The sequence below is a fragment of the Rhinatrema bivittatum genome, chromosome 2 (genome assembly GCF_901001135.1).
Source record: "Rhinatrema bivittatum chromosome 2, aRhiBiv1.1, whole genome shotgun sequence".
Lineage (NCBI taxonomy): Eukaryota > Metazoa > Chordata > Amphibia > Gymnophiona > Rhinatrematidae > Rhinatrema > Rhinatrema bivittatum.
In genome coordinates, this window is record NC_042616.1 from 717,413,845 (window position 1) to 717,436,750 (window position 22,906).

A 22,906-nucleotide genomic window follows, 5' to 3' on the forward strand; every position below is an offset into this window, starting at 1 on the left:
GGCTGACCGGTCTGTAGTTACCAGCATCTTCTCTGTTCCCACTCTTGTGAAGCGGGACCACCACCGCTCTTCTCCAATCACTCGGCACCACTCCGTTTCTAAGGATCTATTGAACAGGTCACACAGCGGACCCGCCAGCACATCTCTGAACTCCCTCAGTATCCTGGGATGAAACTAATCAGGCCCCATGGCTTTGTCCACTTTCAATTTCCCCAGCTCTTCCCATACATTCTCTACTGTAAATGGAGTTACATCTACTCCATTCCCCTCCAGTTTCTTGTTAACTAGCGATGGTCCTTCTCCAGGGTCCTCTTTAGTGAACATCGAACTGAAGTATTTGTTTAATATTTCTGCCATTTCTTCGTCTTTCTCCACACATTGATCCTTTTCATCTTTCAATTTCACTATACCACTTTGGACTTTTCTCCTTTCACTGATGTATCTGAGAAATGTCTTGTCACCTCTCTTTTACCTCTTTGGCAATCCTTTCTTCCACTTGACTTTTTGCTGTCTTGATTGCTTTCTTTGTCTCCCTCAGTTCTACCAGATATTCTTCCTTGTGCTCCTCCCTTTGGGATCTTTTATATTTCTTGAACCACTGTTCTTTTAGCCTTTATTTTGTATATTCATGGGAAGAATGCTTTGAGTCTCAGAGGCATGATATTCTGAGGTGAAAGAGAGGAATATGATGAAGAAAAAGCGAAACTGCTTAACAGATATTTGTTTGTTGTTTATTGATTATAGAAGGAGCAGGACCACATAAAAAAACCCATAAGATTGGAAGTGAGGTAAATCTCATTTGATTTTCAGACAAGTGTGATCGCGAGGAGCTAACTAAACTTAAAGCAGATAAAACATTGGGGCCAGATGGGAACTTAGAGAAGTCTTGGTAGCTCTGCTTCTTTATAATTGAGAGTAGTTCCACAGACTGGAGACAGGCGGATATGGTTCCTATTCACAAAAATGGAAATGAGGATGCCAGTAACTACAAGCCATTTAGTCTGACCTTTGCTAAATAGAGGATAGGGCAGTTTCAAGAATCCAATGGATTGCAAGATCCGAGGCATAGTTTTACCAGATAGGGGATTTGTCAGACAAATCTGAATAATTTATTTGATTGGATGACCAGAGAGTTGAATCAAAGGAAAGTGCTAGGTATAGTCTACTTGGATTTCAGTAAGCTCTTTGACACTGTTCCACATCGGCGACTTATTAAAAAAAAAAAAATTGACCACCTTTGGCATGGGCCCTGTAGTGACTGGGTGAGTTATAATTTGGTTGTGTGGGAGGCAACAATGGATAGTGGTAAATAGAGTTCACGCTGAAGAGGGGGGGGGGGTGGCATTACTAGTGATGTGTCTTAGGGATCGATTCTTGGACTGGTTCTTTTCAACATTTTTGTGAGTATCAAAGCAAATTGATTGCTGATTATTCGAAAACCTGCAACAGGTTAGAAAGCTAGGAAGGTGTGTAAAATATGTGCAGGGATGTAGCAAAGCTTGAGGAATAGTTCAGGGTCTTGCAGCTGACATTTAATGCTAAAAAAAATGCAGGGTTATGCATTTCGGATGCAAAAACCCAAGGGAGAGGCACAGTATAGAGGGTGAAATTCTTCCAAGTACGAAAGAAGAGGAAGATCTAAGGGTGATTGTATTTGATGAAGAAAAATCTAGTATTACGCCCAAATTAAGATCTTTGGTCTTAAACTGATCTTAAGGTAGTCAAACGTAGAAAAAATGATGGCAACCATTAAAAAAGGTGCTTAGCTTCATAGGGGGGAAGAATAGTGAGACCTCATTTGGAATACTGTGTGCAGTTCTGGAGACTGCACCTGCAAAATGATATAAACCAGAGTCTGTCCAGAGGATGGCTACTGAAATGGTCAGTGGTCTTCATTCTAAAGCATATGGTGATAGACTTAAAGATCTAAACATGTATACCTTAGAAGAAAGGTAGGTTAGGGGAGATATGTCAGGGACATTTACAGTAAATACCTCAGTGCTATCAATACACAGGAGGTAGGTCTCTTTCAACAAAAAGGAAGCTCTGGAATGAGGGGGTCATAGGATGAGGGTGAAATGAAGTAGCCTCAGGATTAATCTAATGAAATATTTTGGTGAATGTTAGCATCACGTGCACTCATAAATATCGAGCACCTCGATCAAGTTATGGTTCAAGCTTTAAGTTTCCTGTTGTGTGCCAGGACTATCTATTTAAGTTCTCTTTATGTGATGGTGGGTTAACGCTCCCTGAAGCAGAGCACAACTCTAAACACGTACCATGTTGGAGACTAATGCATTTTACAGATAATATGTGAAGATATCTTCTGTAGTATTATCCAGTTTCTAGCCAGCCTTTTCAGCCATTTGTGGGTTGTGAGTCCAGACTATCAGTTCATCTGGACATATTTCAGAAAAGTTCTAGTTTCAGTTTTCGGTTTCTATTTTTCTGTTACCTGGGTGTTGGAATGGTTGATCACTAAAGAAAAGTGTTATTTAAATGTTTAAAAAAAAATATAATGGATACCAACTTTGCCGATGATTAAATATGAGGACTATGAAGTATGGTGTGAAATTATCATCTGCTTATTCCTCCATCTACTGTTTTGGTGGCAGTCTCCTACTAATATTCTTATTAATGTCAGCTTGTCTGAGTGAAGCTCTTTTCACTCATTTTTTCATTTCTTTGTGAACGGCTCTTGCAGTTTATCACAAAGAACATTGCATTCTTTGAATTATTTCTGATAGTGGTAATGTCAACCATTGAGGAGGTAGACAGGGTAGCAGACAAGTATGTAGTTGTTTTGGTCTCTCATCAAGGAAATAGGAACTGTATATATTTAAATTATTTATAGTCTGCCTATGCAACACATAATCTACAATTCTTAATACATTCATAAAATCACATATAACAAAACATTCACAGATAAATTAAAACAATTCTTTGGCTCACCCAGGACTGCTTCTGGGAAGTTGTTACTGTCTACAATTAACTCAAATGTATATATGAAAAGTAAAGTTTTCATATTCTTTTTTTAAAAAAGTAATATTTTCCAGTGTAATCTCTACAGGAGTTCAATCCAGAACATGAGACCAATGATTGAAAACACCCGTCTATAGGCAAAGAAGTTAATGGCAAATCCATTGTGAAAATAGCTATTCTCAACTTATCTTTCAGAGTTCAGCCAGTGCTGAGCTTGTAGAATGAGCTTGCTGATTCATGGTCTTGATTTAAGTGGTTTCATTTCAGGAAATTAGCATCTGAAGTTGATGAAGAAATAGTTCTTGCCCTTAAGGAGTTTAGTCTGATGTGGAAGCTACTAAATAACTGTTCATTGCAAAATACATTGCGTATATTTGTGTTTTCAAAGGCCTCAAAAGGTTTACTGTGGAGGGTAATGACTGCCTGGTAGCCAACCAATGAGCTGGGATTACTAGATATTGTATTCAGAATGAGGGATAGGTAAATTCATTTTATTATCCCTTTTTCAATGTCTCCCACAATGATTTATTGTACTTCGGAAATAGAGGGACAATGAGCATACCAGGTTTGCTTAACTGATGATGCAGATTTCTAGTAAGAACATGGAACCAAGAATAAATGCCTACACACCAGTCCTAAACACATCCCTTTTGTTACCTTTTTAAATACAATTTCAGGTGTGTAACTCTGAAAGATTCTGTGGAAAACATATTAGAAATTAATATAGAAAATTTATTGTGTTATCACATTATGGAGAAGTGATCTACGTCAGGGGAAGGCAAATCCAGTCTTCAAATGCCACAAACAGGTCTGATTTTCAGGATATCCACAATAAATATGCATGAGAGATATTTGCATACAGTGAGGTACTGCCTTCAAATATACCTTATGAATATTCATTGTGGATATCCTGAAAACCAGACCTGTTTATAGCACTTCAGGACCAGAGTTGCCTACCCCTGGTCTTGGTTCATGTTGCTGTATTAAAATCTTTGGAATGAAATAGAAAACTAATTACTGCTTTATCATGATATCATGAGGAAAACACCTTACTTTATTATTACCATCACACATCCTTATAGAACAACTCAGAAGCTACAAGGATACCATGTTTCAAGAGAATAGAGAAAGATGGTCAAGTGACTAAGAAACAATATCCATTTTGAGCCTCACATTCTATTGTACCTGAACCGGAAAACTACTGATGAGAACCTCATTGCAAGCTTTACTATAACTCACTCACATTCACATGCTCTATCTTACTTTTGAGAACATCATACCTTCCTTCAGTAGCTGACTGACGCAAAGTTGGCAAAGACACTGTTGAATGTCTTGGTGGAATGACGAACTGCATTGTAGTACCTCCTGGAGGCATTCTCTGAGTACAGCGAAAGTGTTAACAGCCTTTGCATTGATCATCTATATTATAATTTGCAAACATTGGAGGACAATAAATCACTCAAAATATTTGTCACTCTTTTGTGTTAACAATGTACATAAGAAGCCATTTTTTATTTATTTATTTTTTACTTCTTCCAAGATCCCATCCACATATGTAGTCATATAGGGGGCTCTGTCTCAATATATGGGAAACATGTCAGGACTTTCTGTACAACCCCCTTTAGAAAAAGTCCAAAAGAAACAAAATGAAAACATTTTTACAGTATAATAAAAACACCTTTGAATACTTACAGTGGTGCAGTGACCCGCCTCAGGTTACATGAATACCCGGCTGTCAAGGGAGAGGGCACTGCCCAAGAAGAACCCCAGCTCTCTCTGTGGATAGAAGACGACAGGGTGGGGGATATGAGATACTATATAGCCACTGGAAGATGAGTCTTATGCCCATTGAGTCCATTGCCCCTTGCTTCATTTCCTATTCCTGGGATCAGGGTATAGCAGGAAAAACTCACCACATTGATATAATGACTTTGGAGCTGATGCAATACAGTGCGCTCAGCCGAGTGCATTGTTTAACCCGCAGTTGGACGCGGGATGTGTAGGCACTAACTAATCCCCTTATGCAATAAGAGGATTAGTGCCTCCACAATGTGCATGCAGTGTGCGACGAAACTAATAGCACTCATCACATGCAAATGCATGTTGACAAGGTTATTAGGGAATCACCTACAACTCAAAAAAAAGTGAGTCTAAAATGCACATTTTTATGTACAAAAATTAATGCCTGTCTAGAGCAGGCGTTAATTGCTGAGCACTCCCAAAAGTTGTACAGAAAAGCAGCAAAAACTGTTTTTCTGTATATCCTCCTACTTAGGTCGGAGGAACAAAAACTTTGAAAAAGTTTAAAAATAAAAAAGTGCTGGCAATCAGGTTCGGGAAACGGACGCTCAATTAACAAGCATCTGTTTCCCGAATCCTTGGCTGTGTGCTGATTAGGAAAACAGATGCCTATAAATTCGGCGTCCATTTTCTAAACTGGCGGGCAGCCAACCACTTGTGGCCTCCTTGACAACGCGACCCCTAATTTAAATATTGCATGGCGTCCCCAGGATGGATGCCTGGGGGCGCGTTAGGAAAGTGGGTGCTGAGTGTTTAGTGCCTACTTTCAGTGCGTCTTAATTGCATCGGCCCCTTTGTGTGCTCTACTAAAAACAAGCATTCATTAATGGGGGGAGGGAATATATAGAGCACAGGTTAAAGGAAAATAAACAATGTAAACTGCACTAAAAAAAAAAAATCACCAGTATAACAATGAATAGCTTAATATGCTGGTAGTTGGGCACCGAATAAAGTTGCAAGAAAAGAACCATTTGTAGACTCCAAACCTTGTGCTGCTTAAAAAAAAACAAAAACTGTGCAGCGCTGCATGTAGTCTGTGACTGCTCATGTATAAACTTAGGCAATAAAACAGCAATGGTTAACTAGCCTGTGACACAGAAACAAGTGGTCAAGGCTTTTGCCACTGGTTTTATTCACAGTACAGCAATTAAAATTAGCATTTCCTCATTCAGAAACGTTTAACACAGGCTAGTTATATTAAAGGGGCTGCCTTTCCCTTCTGTTCTTAGTACAGAAATGTTACAGGTGCTGCTTTCTCCTGGAATCTCTGGGGCCTGTCTTCCTTCCCCTTGGGCTGTACTCTTAATCTTGCTCTCAGAGCTCTCTGCCCTTAGAGCTACCTGGTTGCCTTATACTTTTTAAGATAGACCAGTTCAGATTCCTGGTCCACCGCTGGTTAAGGAGGGTTTTCAGGGATACTCCTTCATATCCTTCTCTATAACTATATATCTATAAAATCAATTACCCATCTTTCATACATATCTTCTCCTTACTTCCCATTATCCTATCCCCCTTACCTCTATTTTTTCTTTACTACATTCTTTAACCCATCCCTTTCATGACTCTCCCGCATTTCAACCCACTTTCATTCATTGATCACATTCCTATTCTTAACATATGACATATATATTTTGTAATACACATCTCATTTTGTTCCTTTATTTGTTATATTTTGTTACATTGTATCCTCTTTTTAGTTTTTCAAATTGTATGTAAACCAACGTGATGGCATTTGCTGAATCTCGGTTTATAAAAGGAAATAAATAAAATAAAAAATCTAAGTACTCTGGTCCCATAAAACATTCTAAAAATCCCCAAGCTTAGATAGTGTGCACATAAAACATTGGGGCCCTTGATGTTGGTGAACAAATGTTGCATGCAGTGGTGGCTGGCAATGGGTTTCCTTTTCTGGGGAAGAAACTCCAGTCTTCCAAGTAACAAGACAGAAAGGGCAGGCTGGGATTCAAGTCCCTTTAGCAGCTCTTTGAACAGCCGGACTAATTCCCAGCCAGCCTGGTATAGCCAGCAGTAATTACCAGGCTGCTCACATACAGGGCGATACAGTACAGTGTGCTCCGGTGGAGCGCACTGTTAACCCGCGTTTGGACGCATGTTTTCGACGCGCTAGCTTTACCCCTTATTCTCCGACTTAATATCATGGTGATATTAAGTCGGAGGTCCCAAAAGTCGGAGGTCCCAAAAATAACTTTGACTTATTCCTTTTTCCTTTGTTATATATTATTTACCAGAATTGTTACCTCAGTTTACCCTTTGTTAAAATGTAAACCGATCCGATATGGTTATCTACTATGAAGGTCGGTATAAAAAACTGTTAAATAAATAAATAAAATATTAAGTCGGACTTTATATCATGGTGATATTAAGTCGGAGGTCCCAAAAGTTTTAAAAATAATCAAAAATTAAAAAAAAATTAAAATCGGCTCGTGGGTTGAAAGCCGCTCAATTTTGCCTGTGTCCGGTTTCCAAACCCGTGGCTGTCAGTGGATTTGAGAACCGACGCCGGCAAAATTGAGCGTCGGCTCTCAAACCCGCTGACAGCCGCCGCTCCTGTCCAAAAAGAGGCGCTAGGGATGCACTAGTGTTCCTAGCGCCTCTTTTTACCATGGGCCCTAATTTGAATAATTTTATTTACTGAATTGTGCGCACATGAGAGTGGCCTGTGCATGCGCCGGGAGAGCAGGCGCTCGCCCGCTCTCCCGCGATTTTTACTGTATCGGCCTGATAGAGAGTTTAAATTTGGCTTGAGCTCAACTGCTATTGCAATAAAGATATAAGGGAAAATATCTCTTCTCCTCCTTTCTGGAATAACTCTAGGAAAACAAGTCTTGTTACTTAGCTCTGTCCAGCCAGATGAAAATGTAGCCACCCAGCCTCCTGGTTGTGGTTCCCTGCAGTTCTTCACGGCACACAGCCTCCCTTTGGCTGTGTGTCTCTCTCTCTCACACTGCAGACTGAATCCTTTTCAGGAAAACAGTCTGTCTTTCCCTTCCTTAAGCAGCTCCAACTCGCTATCTCCTCTTCCCTGTCTAGCTCCTTTCTCTCTCCTTTGCTCCCAGTACTCTCTGAATGCAGGAACAAGCCTCTAGCTGTTCTCTCTACAATCCCTGCTGTGGGTTAAGCCAATGGAACAAATCAAAGACCAGAAACCGTGTGGGTTTCAAACTATGAAGCCTCCTGATTGGTCAACAGCTCTTTCTCTCTCCCTGGTGATTAGCTCTCTCTCGATTGGTCCCAGAACTCAGATGACCTTCGGTCTATGCTGAGTTGGGGTTTAACCATCTAGCTGCTGGTTCTGAGGAAGTATTAGCGGCTGCCAATGAAAACAAGTGTTTCTCCCAGGACAAGCAGGATGGTAGTCCTCACATATGGGTGACGTCATCAGATGGAGCCCTGTCACGGAACACTTATGTCAAAGTTTCTAGAACTTTGACTGGCACACTGAGCATGCCCAGCATGCCATAATCCCTGTGGCCACAGGGGTCTCCCTTCAGTCTCTTTTTCCGTGCTGCAGTGTGCCTCGCGGGTTAGGAGCTCTATGTGATTTCTCTTACCTTTTTTCCTCTCGGAAAAACTTGAAGTTTACTTCGTTAAATGTTCCCTAACAGGGGTCTCCCATTGCACTCCGTTCCCTCCAAATCTTGGTGAGTACTTTTTCTGTGTCTCTGGTTGGTTCCTGCTGCCTTACCATCCAATTCCCGCAGGTCACCGACCGTTTCACGCCCTTTTTTTTGGCATGGCGACCGGGTTCAGAAAGTGCCCAGAGTGTCCGCGAACAATGTCCATCATGGACCCTCACACTGTATGTGTGTTCTGTGCCTAGGTCCATCGCACAATGTCTGCCGGTGTCCTGACTGCGCCCAAATGACTCCGAAAGGCAGACGAGCTCGTCTTGACAAAATGGAGTCTCTCTTCAAATTAAAGTTAACTCCATCGATTTCTGCCCAGTCCCAACCAGCGAGTAAACATTCATCCGTCGACAAACCTTGCCAGGAGCAACAGGGAGACGGTGACCGTCCGTCACCGACACCATCCAGGACATTGGTAATGTCATCCTCAACCTGGTGACAGAAGAGGACACCCGTCACAAGACCTTGGAGGTTCTACAGTTTGATGCCCCCAAGGAAATTATGGGCATTCCAGTGCATGAAGTCCTGTTGGATCTCCTACACTGCCTATGGAAGTCAACAAGAAAACAGGTGCAACATACCTGGTGCAACATGCCCCAGGTTTTCAAAAACCACAACTTCCTCATCAATCTGTTGTGGTGGAATCTGCACAGAAGAAGGCCAAGCAATTGCATCCACATTCCTCTTCTCCCCCTGGTAAAGACCAAAAGTTCCTGGATGGACTGGGTCGAAAAATCTTCAAGGCTCCATGTTTGTATCCTGCATAGCTGCCTACCAACTATATATGACAATATGAAAGAAATCTATGGAAGCAAGTCCAAGATTTTGCGGATGACTTGCCTCAACAGCAGCAAGAAAGCCTGACTGCCATCATCCAGAAGGGTTCGAAGCTGGGAAGTATGAGGTAAGAGCGGCATATGACTCCTTTGATACTGCATCCCGATTATCAGCAACAGGAATCACTGCTAGAAGATGGGCCTGGCTGAAAGCTTCTGATTTAAGACCTGAGGTCCAAGATAAGTTTGCTGATTTTCCGTGCACTGGAGACAATCTCTTTAGAGATAAAATACAAGATGCAGTAGCTCTGTTGAAGGACCACCATGAGACCCTCCGTCAGTTGTCTACAGTCACTACTGATGCTCCCTCCTCATATCGCAAAAGCATTAGAAGGGACCCCAGAAGACCATTCTACCACTCACGCAAATACTATCTTCCTGCATCTCGAGTGAGACCAGCCAGAGCCCCTCAGAGGGGACATACACGCCAGCTCAAACGCCAGCTCAAAGCACCCAGAGCACAACCAGCCCCACAGTCTAGTCTAGCCTCCGGATTTTGATGCGTTTCTAGGGAATACTGGCCACTCCTTAATGAATCCAAACCCAGAAATATCTGTAGGAGGTCTATTGCGCCACTTCCAACACCAGTGGCACCTCATAACAACAGATCAATGGGTAATATCCATCAGAGCCCAGGGATACCGTTTGAACTTACTCACAGTACCTCCAGACTCTCCACGAAATCCACTGGGGGCACGAAAAAACCACACATTGCTTCTAGAGTCAGAACTTTTCACCCTTCTGCGAACCAGGGCTGTGGAAGTTGTTCCCCTGACACAGAGGGGCAGAGGGTTCTACTCACGCTATTTTCTGATTCCAAAAAAATCGGGCATTCTCCGCCCCATTCTAGACCTCCGCAATCTAAACAAATTCCTTCAAAAAGAAAAATTCAGGATGGTGTCTCTCGGCACCATGCTTCCCCCTACTACAGCAAGGAGATTGGCTCTGTTCTCTGTATCTTCAGGATGCATACGCACATATCACCATATTCCCACATCACCGCAAATACCTGCGCTTCATAGTGGGTCACAGACGCTTTCAATACCGAGTTCTGCCATTCGGTCTGGCCTCAGCGCCTTGAGTATTTTCAAAATGCCTAGCAGTGGCTGCTGCACACCTACGCAGAAACACCGTACATGTGTTTCATTACCTGGATGACTGACAAATAATAAGTCGATCCAAGCAAGGAGATCTCAATTCTCTAAAGCTCACTACAAATCTTCTACACTTGCTAGGATTTCTGATAAATTACCAAAATTCCCACTTGCATCCATCTCACCTCCTTACCTTCATTGGAGCAGATTTGGACACCACAGTTGCAAAGGCCTTCCTGCCTAACGACCACACAGACATACTCTCCAAACTGGCTACATCTCTGCACACATGCAAAACAGCCTCAGCCCATCAATTCCTCACGTTATTGGGCCACATGGCTTCCACGGCCACATCATTCCTATGGCCAGGCTAGCCATGAGAATAACTCCATGGACTTTGAAATCTCAGTGGCTCCAAGCCACTCAACCTCTTTCATCCCTGATCCATATCACCGACCAGCTATGTTTGTCACTTCTCTGGTGGAGAAACAGAGCCAACTTGCTGACAGGTTTCCACTTTCAGCAACCAGTTCCTCAAGTGACCTTAACCACAGGCGCATCCCACTTGGGTTGGAGAGCTCATGTGAACAATCTTCAAACTCAAGGTACTTGGACACAACTTGAAGCAAAGTTTTAAATCAACTTCCTAGAGCTTCGAGCCATATGTTATGCTCTGTATGTGTTCAAGGACTGCCTTTCACACAAGACTGTTCTCATACAGACAGATAACACAGTTGCAGTGTGGTATTTGAACAAACAGGGAGGAACAGGCTCTTATCTGCTCTGCCAAGAAGCTGCACAGATCTGGGCCTGGGCCCTAGCACACTCCATGCATCTCCGGGCCACTTATCTAGCAGGTATACAGTACGTAGTAGCAGATCGCCTCAGTCGATGTTTCCAGCCCCACGAGTGGTCTCTGGATCCCTGTGTAGCAAGCAAAATCTTCCAATACTGGGGTCAACCAACCATTGACCTCTTTGCATCCGAACTGAATTACAAATTGGACAGATTCTGCTCCCTGCACAGGCAATAAAACATGTTAGCCATGGACGCCTTCTCTCGCCCATGGAATACAGGCCTCCTATATGCGTATCCTCTGATACCCCTAATAGCCAAAACTCTCGTGAAGCTACAACAGGATAGGAGATCAATGATACTTATAGCCCCGTACTGGCCTCGACAAGTATGGTTTCCCATGCTTCTCGACCTTTCCATCCGAGAACCAATTCGCCTGGGCACAGCGCCCAATCTCATAACTCAAAACCCACGGCATGTTACGCCACCCGAACCTTCAGACCCTATCCCTCACAGCCTGGATGTTAAAAGCCTGATCCTACAATCGCTCAATCTTTCAACAAGGGTTTCTCAAGTGCTTGTAGCTTCACGAAACGCCGTCCACACGGAAATCTTATCTTTCTAAGTGGAAAAGATTTACCATGTGCACGCAAAAAGGTATCGACCCCTTTTCCTGCCCCACTCCATCTCTATTAGACTGACTCTGGTCTCCAGACTTCCTCAGTACGGGTACACCTCAGTGCCATCTCAGCGTACCACAAGGGAGTAGGGGATGCCCTGATAGCAGTGCAACCCCTTGTGAGTCGGTTTATGAGGGGCCTATTACAACTTAAGCCCCCTCTATGGTCACCAGTTCCTGAATGGGAACTAAATGTAGTACTTACAAGACTCATGCATTCCCCATTTGAGCCCTTGCACTCCTGCGATGTTAAATTTCTTACATGGAAAGTCCTTTTCATAGTAGCCATTACATCTGCTCGAAGGGTCAGTGAGTTACAAGCCCTTGTCACATACTCTATACAAGGTTCCTCCATGACTGAGTGGTCCTTTGTACTCACCCTAAGTTCCGTCCCAAGGTGGTAAATGACTTTCACCTAAATCAATCTATAGTCTTTCCCACCTTTTTCCCAAGGCCTCACTCTCACCAGGGCGAGAGAGTTTTACATACCTTGGTCTGTAAACGTGCACTTGCATTTTACCTAGACCGCACTGCAGTCCACAGGTAATCCATCCAACTCTGTTTCTTTCGATAAAAACAAATCGGGAGTTGCAGTGGGCAAACTCTCTCTAATTGGCTAGCAGACTGTATCGAATTCTGCTATGAGAAAGCAGGCCTTCTCCTTCAGGGACGAGTGAAGGCGCACTCAGTAAGAGGCATGGCAACCTCAGTAGCACACTATCGTTCATTTGTAAAGCAATTGCTGAGATCTGTAAGGCTGCAACATGGAGCGCTCTCCACACATTTGCAGCACATTACTGCCTGGACAAGGAAGGACGTCAAGACTCTGCCTTTGGCCAATCCATCTTGAAGAACTTATTTCCAGTATAATCCCAATTCCTTCCACATCCACCTGCTGTGATTTTCAGGCGGCCTCATTTTTACCAACAGTCACCAGTTGTTGTGCCTGTTGTACAAGTTGTACGCTGTTGGTCCAAACATATATATATATATATATATATATATATATATATATATATATATATATATATATATATATATATATATATATATATATATATATATATATATATATATATTTATTTATTTATTTGTAGCTTTTATATATCGACATTCGTTTAGACACATAACATCGGTTTACAATTAACATAAGTTCTAGCAATAGTGCTTTACAAATGAACGATTAAACTAGTTAGCAAATAACAGTAGCAAAAAAACAAAACAGGTAAAAACTATGGAATGAATGAAGGAATTGAAGATGCATGCTATATAGGACAAAGCTTAAAAAGGAGAACAAAACACAATTAAATAACATAATATAAAATACAAGTGCAATAAATGGCGTAATTGGGAAGCATATGTTTCCAACTTCTGGTAAAAAATGAAATAGTTGTATAGGCAAAATACATCATGGAACAGTGTGGGATGATAATATAAGCTAAAAGAGCAAAAGACCAAATGAAATAGTTATAAAGACAAAAATGCAAATGATAAAGAAAGCCACAAGAAGAGCATAAGATGAAAGCTAAAAGGAAAGGAGAAGAGGAAAAAGGCATTGCTAGAGAATGGAAAGCTGCAGGGAGGTAGAAAATGGAAAAGACTACTGCAAATATGAGTCAGCCTGTAGCTTGCTAATCACCCATATATGAGGACTACCATCCTGCTTGCCTGGGAGAAAGCAGAGTTGCTTACCTGTAACAGGAGTTTTCCCAGGTCAGCAGGATGTAGTCCTCATGAAACCCACCCGCCACCCTGCGGAGTTGGGTCCAAAACCGTTTTCTTATTTTATTTTTTCGCTTGCACCTTTTGCTACAAATGAGACTGAAGGGAGACCCCTGTGGCCACAGGGATTATGGCATGCTGGGTGTGCCAGTCAAAGTTCTAGAAACTTTGACAAAAGTGTTCCATGACAGGGAACACTTTTGTTCCCTGTCATGGAACCCAGTTAAGCAACTCTGCTTTATCATCACACAGACAGTTCCTTTTTTTTTTTTCTTGCAGCAGGGGACTGCTAGCAGACTGTGAGTTCCTAATTATTATACAAAATAAGGTACAGTGTAACAATTCAGTGATAATCATTTCCTTGCACTGCCCAGTTGCCACACACACACACACACACACACATGCAAGCTCATGGGGACAGGGACCTGAATTACAGTACTCTGCACAGTGGTATGTTTTTAGGTACTTAATTTGTCATGAGGTTTCTAAGTTCATAGATTACTGAAAGTATGAATGTTGTGAGGTGGTAAAGTATGTGTCATGCACTATAGATCAGTATGATGTAGTTTTCCTGAGCTTTGTAAATATTGTGTGTAGGTGAGGGAAGCATTTTCTGATGGTTATTGTGTCTCAGAATTCTGGTCATAAAATATTAATAAAGGTTATAACTGTTTGTTAAAAATCTGTGCATCATGAGCAGAGAGCCAGCAGGGGTAATATCTATGTAGAAAGTGGGGTCATGTAAAATGTGAAGATTTAAAACATCTATGGTACAGTGTGTGTGAAAGATTGGGACTTAATTTAAGAAGGTAAGGAAAACCTGTTGAGTAAAGAAGAGAGGTTTTGATGCTTACTGGAACTCTTAGAGAAGAGCTTTGTAGAACATGCCAATGTCAAGGAAAAGTGGCACCAGCTCTTTATAAAGCTGCTTGGAAGCAGACAGCCGAGAAGTTTTATAAAACTTGGGAAAATGTGAAAAATATTACAGCTTTTTGGAAGCATAGGTAGTTAAAATGGAAACAGTTATGAATAATCAGAGCAGGTTTTAAGTGTTACAAAAATTACCCATAGAGATGAGTGAAGCTATGTGGATGTGGCAGTGGCAGCCATTTGAACAGCATTTATTCTACCCGAGGTGCAGGGGTAAGTCTATTAATCTCTGAAAGTTGTGGAAGCCGTATAAATGGCGTGTACGCATCTGGGTGAATTAGTCTTGGGAAGCAGATCTGTGAATCCAGAGCTAGCTGGCTCACTGTGCAAAAACTGAAATTGGTGCCCCTCTCCTCCTGTCTCCTCGGTGACAGCTCTGGCACAGAGCACCAGCCTTTATTAGTTACAACTGCTCCAACACAGCATCACCCTTTCTCTCTCTGCTACCCAGCATCTCCTTCTCTCCCTCAACTCCCTTTCTTTTTCTCTCTGCCTGTCATGATGTGGAAGGGTAAAGAGGGAGAGGTAATAGCATGGCTATGGTGCCTCCTCATTCACGGCGCCCTGGCTCTGTGTGAGTGGAGCTGTGGGCATTAGAGAAGTGTCTGTTATGATCTATCACTTTATGTGGCACTCACATCTTTATTTCAAGTTGTGACAAATATTTTTTCCAGTCCCAATATCTAATTTTACTAAGTTAATTAACAGAATGTGAATGTCTACCACTTTTTACCCTTTTTTCAGTTAAAAATGATTTGGATGAATTGAGCCCAAAGTCAATAAAGTTAGTTGTGGTTTTACCAAATTGTTTCAGTCTTTTCACTTGGGCTTCTATCTTATAAAATGTTAAGGCATACATAAAATATGCATTGAAGTAATCTTGGCAAGAGAGAGACATGATTCTCTTGTGCTGGATTAGATACTATTATTATGTTTATTGCAGCATGAATATTCCTTGTGTTGGGCCTAACTTTTCTGCAGAATGGAAAGAATACCAAGTGTTGAATATCTTCAAATATTTGAATCCATACATGCTTTAGGACAATGTTTCCCAAGGCTCTCCAGGAGGCATACATAACCAGTTGGATTTTCAGAATAAGTGTAAGATAAATTTGCATTGGAGACCCAATGTATGAAAACCTGTTCAGTGTGGCATTCCTGAAAACTCAAATGGATATATGCACCTCCAGGAAAATTTTGGGAAACAGTTTAGGAATCTTGCTTGCAAGTCAGAGACATTCATTAAAGACTGTGGAAAACTTGAACACACTATGAGGTCGATATTTAGAAATTTGTAGCCGGATAAATAGGGGCTTATTCGGCTAAGAGGCAGCCCACTGAATATTCGGCCATGTTCAGCAGCCACCATTTATCCTTCTAAGTATTTATCTGGCTAAGTAGATAGCCAGATATCTTGGGGGCAGGCAATGGGCAGATCGAGGTTGGACAACTTATCTGGTTATTCAGCCTTATCCAGTTAACGGAATAAGTTAGAGGTCTAAAGTTACCTGGATGTAACTTATCTGACTAACTAGAACTTATCTGGTTATATTCAGCAGCATAGCTGTGCTACTGAATATCCCTTCTGAGTTATCCAGTTAACGTACGTAACAAGATATCTTTGCATTGGGCCCTATATGTATAATAAAATACAGGATGCTATCTTAATGGATGAAGTAAGAGGGATTTTCAATAGTGTGCATAACTCAGCATAAGTAGAAGGGCCTAAATTACACCCAAAAGTGCATGTGTATGTTTCAGGGCAGACATTTCTTTAATGCAGAGATCCACATAATTTCTATACCTATTTTATAAAAGTATATTCATATATTTTATGTTAAATAGCTGTAACATGTTTGCATACTAATCCTCATGCATGGAAGCAGGTATTTTGTAAAGTGGATGGATGCATGCACATATCACACATATGAAAATATTTATGTACATACTTCCATGCACCAATTTGTCGAGACCTATGCTATTTCATCCACACACTCTACCTCTTGCCCTGCATCCATTCCCCATCCAAAAACTACAAACAGAAGAGAAGTTGGATTTCATTTCTGCAACTTAACGTGTAAAAGCATGTGCACAAGTTGTATGCATGTACCTTTTAACATACATAAATGTGTGTATACTTCAACACTCTGCCCTGGAACACCCTGAAAATGCCTGCATGCTTTTCCATGAAGCAGCAACAGTATATGCATCTTGCTGGCCGCCTGAAAATCCACTTACCACGTACAGTGGCTACTTATGTGTGTATATGCAAATATTATACACACAACCCCCGATTAAGTCTTTGAAAATTACCCCTTAAAAGTATTTAGGTTTTTTCTCCAGTAATTGTTTTTTTTTTTTTTTTTTTACAGTAAATGTTATGTTTCATCCTGAGCTGCTTATATCCATGCACATTTATATCTTTTCTGGGTTTTTTTGCACAGGTATTTGGTTTCCAGTCAGGATTGACCTATATGGATAGCAAAGGATCTTACTGTTTATCTGCTCCAGTTATACCCTCCTTTAGCACTGCTGTTTATGGCAAATTACTCAGACTTCCTATGTACTGGTAAGTATTAAGCATTTACATATGAAATGGTGATAGATGATCCATTGCTTTTTATCTTTTTGCTTATACTCCCTGTCATAAGAATAAGCAAATGGGTTACATTTCCTTTTGTTACTGTATAATATGTGTTTTTTTTCCTCTAGGCTCTTTTTTGTGGTATTTGAAATTGTTCTTTTTGTCTTTTGAAGTCTACCATATGGTATTACCTGTTGTCGGCAGTGACACCAGTTGGTGAGCTAATCGGGCGCTCCTCTTTTTTTTTTTGTGGTGAAATCAACTAACAAAAAGGGGAAAAGCCTTAGCAAATCAGGCCCTAAATCAGCTCCAGCAGACCACAGCGACTATTTTCTTCTTTTTAAGCTAATGAGAACCTTATGGACCACTTTTCATTCCTTCCTAAGAACAATTACTAGAGATAAGAAACCTTATGAGTTGACATAAAGAACAAAACACTTAGCAGCTGTGCCTTCACTTTAATCCAGGTTCACTAAGCATAGGAGCTTGAAACAAAGTGGATATTAGTATATTGAGCCAGATAGAAGTGACCCTGCTTTGCACTACATTAGAAGCTTAGTTTTAAATTAACAACAGTAGCTAGTCAACAAAACAATCATACATCCTGTATGGGTAACTGCATGCGCCTGTCAGCCTTTCATTTCTTGGTTGGGTGTTTGTATTCCGCCATATGCTGTAATGAGCATTATGCCAAAATAAAGATAGCAGTCTCAGGATTAAGCTTTTTCCAGCTCAAATCACTCCTTAGCAGCTCATGACAGGCCATTGTGTTACTTAGTTTTAGAAATCTTTTTTGTGAAGTTGTCAAACACTTCAAAACAAATTTAAAATGGAATAATAACGCACAAAGAAGGAATGCACTAGTTATCCAAACTTTTCAGCTGATAACACTTTGGTGATTTTAATTCATTCCTTAGCGCTACCATAATTATGTTAGATATACAGAAATCTGGCTGACAAAATATCAGTAGCTTTTAAGAACCAGAAATGTTTTTAACGACGGATGGAGCTAGAAATAGAAACTAGCACATTCTCCCAGGACAAGCAGGATGGTAGTCCTCACATATGGGTGACGTCACTGGATGGAACCCTATCACTGAAAACTTTCTGTCAAAGTTTCTAGAAAGCTTTGACTGGCACACTGAGTGCACTGAGCATGCCCAGCATGCCATTATCCCTGTGTCCACAGGGGTCTCCCTTCACTCTTCTTTTTTCCGCGCTGCAGTTAGCATTGCTTTCAGGAGCTCTGTGAGAAATTTCTCACAAATTTTCCTCACGGAAACACTTGAAGTTTTACTTCACAAATAATTTTTCCTTACATGGGTCTCCCTTCGTGTATATTTAATCCATACTCTGTCGGTGAGTACTATGCCCTGTTTTTCGGTCGGTTCCTGTCACCTTCACTAACTGTTTCCCCAGCTTACCAACCGAATTACACCCTCCCTTCTCCCTATGTTTTCATCCTCAGCCCCACAAAGACTGTGAGTGTCCTCCTGCGATCCTCCACTGGGTTATTGGGGCTAGAGGGATAGGGGCATCCACGGTTACCTTTGCTGCCAGGGCCGTTGTCGAGGCCATCGATGCTCTCATCCCATCCATGCCTCCATCGATTCCCTCGGTGCCTTCATTGCAGTCTATGCCCCCATTGATACCGTTGGTTCCGCCATCCATGCCGTCCTGCCTCCATCCATGCCGTCCTGCCTCCATTGATGCCATCAATGCCCCCTTCGGAGCCATCGATGCCCGCATCGATTGTCAGTGCCATCAATGTTTACATCAATGACACTGATCCCTCCATGAATTCCATCGATGCCCACGTTGATGCCCACATCGATTTCATCAGTGCCATCGATGCCCGGGTTGATTTCATTGATGCCCATGTCGACGCCCAGGTCGAATTCATCGATGCCCATGTCAACGCCCACGTCGTTTTCATCTGTGCCGGCATTGATGTTATCGGTGCTCCGCCTGTGCCATCGGTTTCCATCGATGCCTTCGATACCCTCGATGACGTCTTCAATGCCGCCATCAATACCGTCAATACTACCAGAGCACCTAAACGCAATGCCCCCGACTAAACAAAATGCTCCATACTTCAGGTTCTTAACCAAAGCCCCGTATCATCCTAGGGCACTAGACAGTGCCAGGAGCAGTGCAGGCATAGTGACAGTCCGCCACTGCTCGCCATCCGAGACAGCGAGGGCATCCACCTTGGCGCTGGGGACAGACCGGGCCAAGCACCGTGGCAATCATAGTCACTGGCACGGTGACCATCCGCCACCGACGCAATCCAGGACATCGGTGGCATCTTACTCTGTGCTGGAGAATGACCGGGCCGAGCTCCGAGGGATACTTGTTCCGCACCGGCGTCAATGTCCATTGAACCAGTTGCGAAGCGGGGTTCATGAGTCCTGTGCTTCTCTGCACCCGAGGCGCAGAGGCGTTCCCCACTGATACAGGTGCCGGGTACTGAGCCACCACAAAATAATGTGGAAGCGCCAGTAATGCCTAGCCTGTCTCCTCTGTAGCTGCGCTACCATACCGGCTTACAGAGTTGAGCTGGACATTTACGTCCCGGCTGTCCTTGATGCTTCCCGAAATCCATGGAGCCATCGATATTCACCGTCTCGTCTTTCTGCGATCCACCATGAAGGACGGTAAGTACTCTAATCCCGCTTCAGCAACAATTCCATTGAGACCTGGTCGCTAAATCGAGCCACTTGGTTTCGGAAGGTTCTAGGTCGTATTCTCCTTCAAGAACCGTATTAGTGTCACATATCGCTATTGCCAGCTATGTTTGACACAACACCAAGAGAACCTCTCTACCAATAATTTGGGATTGCATCGAGACGTCCTCCTGTTGCCAGCAATGGGACTCCGTACTCGATAATACTCTGGCTTCTGGTTCCTAATTACGGCCCGAAGTCCCAGATACAATAGCTGATCTGCTAGTCACAAGATCCAGCAGACACTGCCTCAATTGCAAGCCCACCTCGAGACCTGGTGACAGCTCTCGAAGTTTTCTTGCATAGCAGACAGAGATGCGGGTAAGACTTTTACCGCTCCCGTGGGAGACCAGCTGATATCCAGATTACATCAGCTCCGGCAGTTGGACAGCCTCCTGGTCTCTCAACCTTGCTGGATATCAGAGCGGCCATCCCACTTAATACCAGAGCTTGGGGTACAGTCCCCTGGACACTACAAGGTGCGGGGGGGGGGGGGTAGTTTTTAATCCCACTATTCCTTCTTTCAACAGAAAGCAGATGCTCTCCGCCCATCTTGGACCACAGAAATGTCAACAACTTTCTTCAGAAGGGTCAGGTAAAATAGTGTCTCTCGTCACCGTGCTTCCCTTACCGCAGTAAGTGGGTTTCCTCTCTCCTCTAGTCTTTCTATGTGCTTCATAGTGAGTCAACAACATTCCAATGCCAAGTTCTGCTGTTCGCACTAGCTTCGACAACTTGTGGATTTCACCAAATGCCTAGCAGTGACTGCTGTTTCTCTACGGAGCAAAACATCATTCACGCTTTTTCTTGCATGGACAACCGCCTAATATGAGTCAATCCAAGCAAGGAGCTCTAAATTCTCCACAACTCACTAGAAATCTACTACCTGGGATTTCTGTTTAACTACCATAAATCCCATATGGAGCAGTTGTAGACACTACAGTTGCAACGAACTTCCTGCCCAATAACCGCGCAGACATCTTGTCAAATTCATACACATCTCTGCGTGCATGCAACATAGCCTCAGCCCCTCAATTCTTTCATTGATGGGCCACGGGGTTTTTTCACTATCCACTTCACTCATATACCAGACTGGCTATGAGTAAGATTCAGTGGATTTTCAAATATCAGTGGCTCTAAGCTGTTCAACTGCTTTCGTCCCTGATCCATATTACTGATCCAGAACCAAATCCTCAGATAGTCCTGGTCACGGTCGCATTTACTTAGGATTGAAGAGTTTGAATCCACATCTTCCCAACCCAATATGTGTCTATTCTGCTCCATACAGAGTGTCGCATCAACTTCCTGGAGCTTTGAGCAATGAGTTATGCCTTTTATGCCTTAAAATACTGCCTCTGCAACAAGCCTTTGTGCATACAGACAGCATAGTGGCAATGTGGTATTCCAATGCACAAACTCTTAGCTGCTCTGCCAGGAAGCTGCACAGCTCTAGCCTTTGGCCCTTGCACACTCCATGCATTCCCGGGCCACATATCTAACAGACTTACCGAATGCACTTGCAGACCATCTCCATAGTTGTTTCCATCCTCTCGAATGGTCTCCGACTACGTGTAGGGAGCAAAATCTTTTAGCGCTGAGGTCAACCGACCTTGCTCTTTGCGTCTGAATTGAACCATATGGTGGGCTGATTCTACTCCCTACACATGAATCTGAATGCGTTCCCATGGACGCCTTTGCTCACTCTGCAACAAAGGCCTCTTATATGTGTCTCTTTCGACGCCTCTCATAGCCAAAACTCTCATTATGCTACAACAGGATGGGGTTCACTGTTTCTCAGACCCACGTCCTTCCCACGACAAGTATGCTTTCCCATACTTCTCAACCTATCACTCCAGTAACCAATTCGCCTGCTCACAGGTCAGTCTCATATCACAGACTCACTGATGTTCTCAGGTACTGGTAGCGTCACAACAGCCTTCCACACGTAAATCTTATCATTCGAAATGGCATGATTTACTACATGGCGCATACAAAAGGGTATTAGCTCCTTTTTCTACACCAAACCTTTTCTCTTACGCTTTCTAACAGACCCTCGGATTCTGGTCCCCAGACATCCTCCGCATGGGTACACCTCAGTTCCACTTCTGCGTACCACTTGGGAGTGGGGATGCCCGATTAACAGATCAACCCCTTCTGAGTCAGCTTACCATTGGTTATCCACCGATTAAGCCGCCTCTATGTTCACTGGTTACAGAATGGGGCCTACATTTAGTGCTTACAAGACTCATATGTTCCCCGTTCGAGCCTTTGCATTCCTATAACTTTATCAGTCTGACATGGGAACTTCTTTCCCTCGTAGCCATCACTTCTGCTAACAGGGTCAGTGAGTTACATACCCTTGTTGCATACTCACCCGACCCTGCGTTCCTCCATGACAGAGTGGTCCTACGTACTCACCCTCATCTTCTTCTTAAGGTAGACGCAGCCTCTCACCTTACTCAGAATATACTCTGCCCACTTTTTCCCAATGCCTCTCTCTCTCACCAGGGCGAGCGGGTGTTCCACTCCTTGGACTGTAAGAGTGCACTTGCATTCTATCTAGACCACACTACACTCCATAGGAATTACACCTAACTCTTTCCTTCTTTGACAAAAGACAAGCTGCAAGTTCAAGTGGGTAAACACTCTCTACAACTGACTAGCAGACTGTATCGAATTCTGCTATGATGCACCAGGCCTTCCTCTCTAGGGGTGAGGGCAGGCACATTCTATAATGGCCATGACAACATCAGTTCTACACTATCGTTCAGTACCAATTGCTGACATCTGCTAGGCTGTGACTTGTAACTATCTTCACACATTCGCAGCCCCCTACTACTTATCAATGAAAGTCTGTCAAGACTCTGCCTTTGGCCAACCTGTCTTGAAAAGCTTTCTTCCACTATAATCCCCAACTCCTTCCACAACCACCTGCTGTGATGTCAGGCTGCCTCAATGCCAACAGCACCCCAATTATTGTGCCTCCACACGAGTTGTCTGCTATTGGCCTGTTGTAATGTGAGTCAGCCTGTTGCATGCTAATCACCCATATGTGATTACTACCATCCTGCTTGTCCTGGGAGAAAGAGTTGCTTACCTATAACAGGTGTT

The 22,906-nt window shown here is 42.9% G+C and overlaps 1 protein-coding gene across 1 annotated transcript in view; it reads left to right on the forward strand.

Annotated features, from left to right (window-relative positions):
- The window catches only part of VPS13B (vacuolar protein sorting 13 homolog B), a 2,198,633-nt gene that overhangs the window by 419,492 nt on the left and 1,756,235 nt on the right, over nt 1-22,906 (forward strand). Inside the window, 1 exon segment of the mRNA XM_029587199.1 lies at nt 16,930-17,054. Coding sequence (XP_029443059.1) covers nt 16,930-17,054 — 125 coding nt within the window.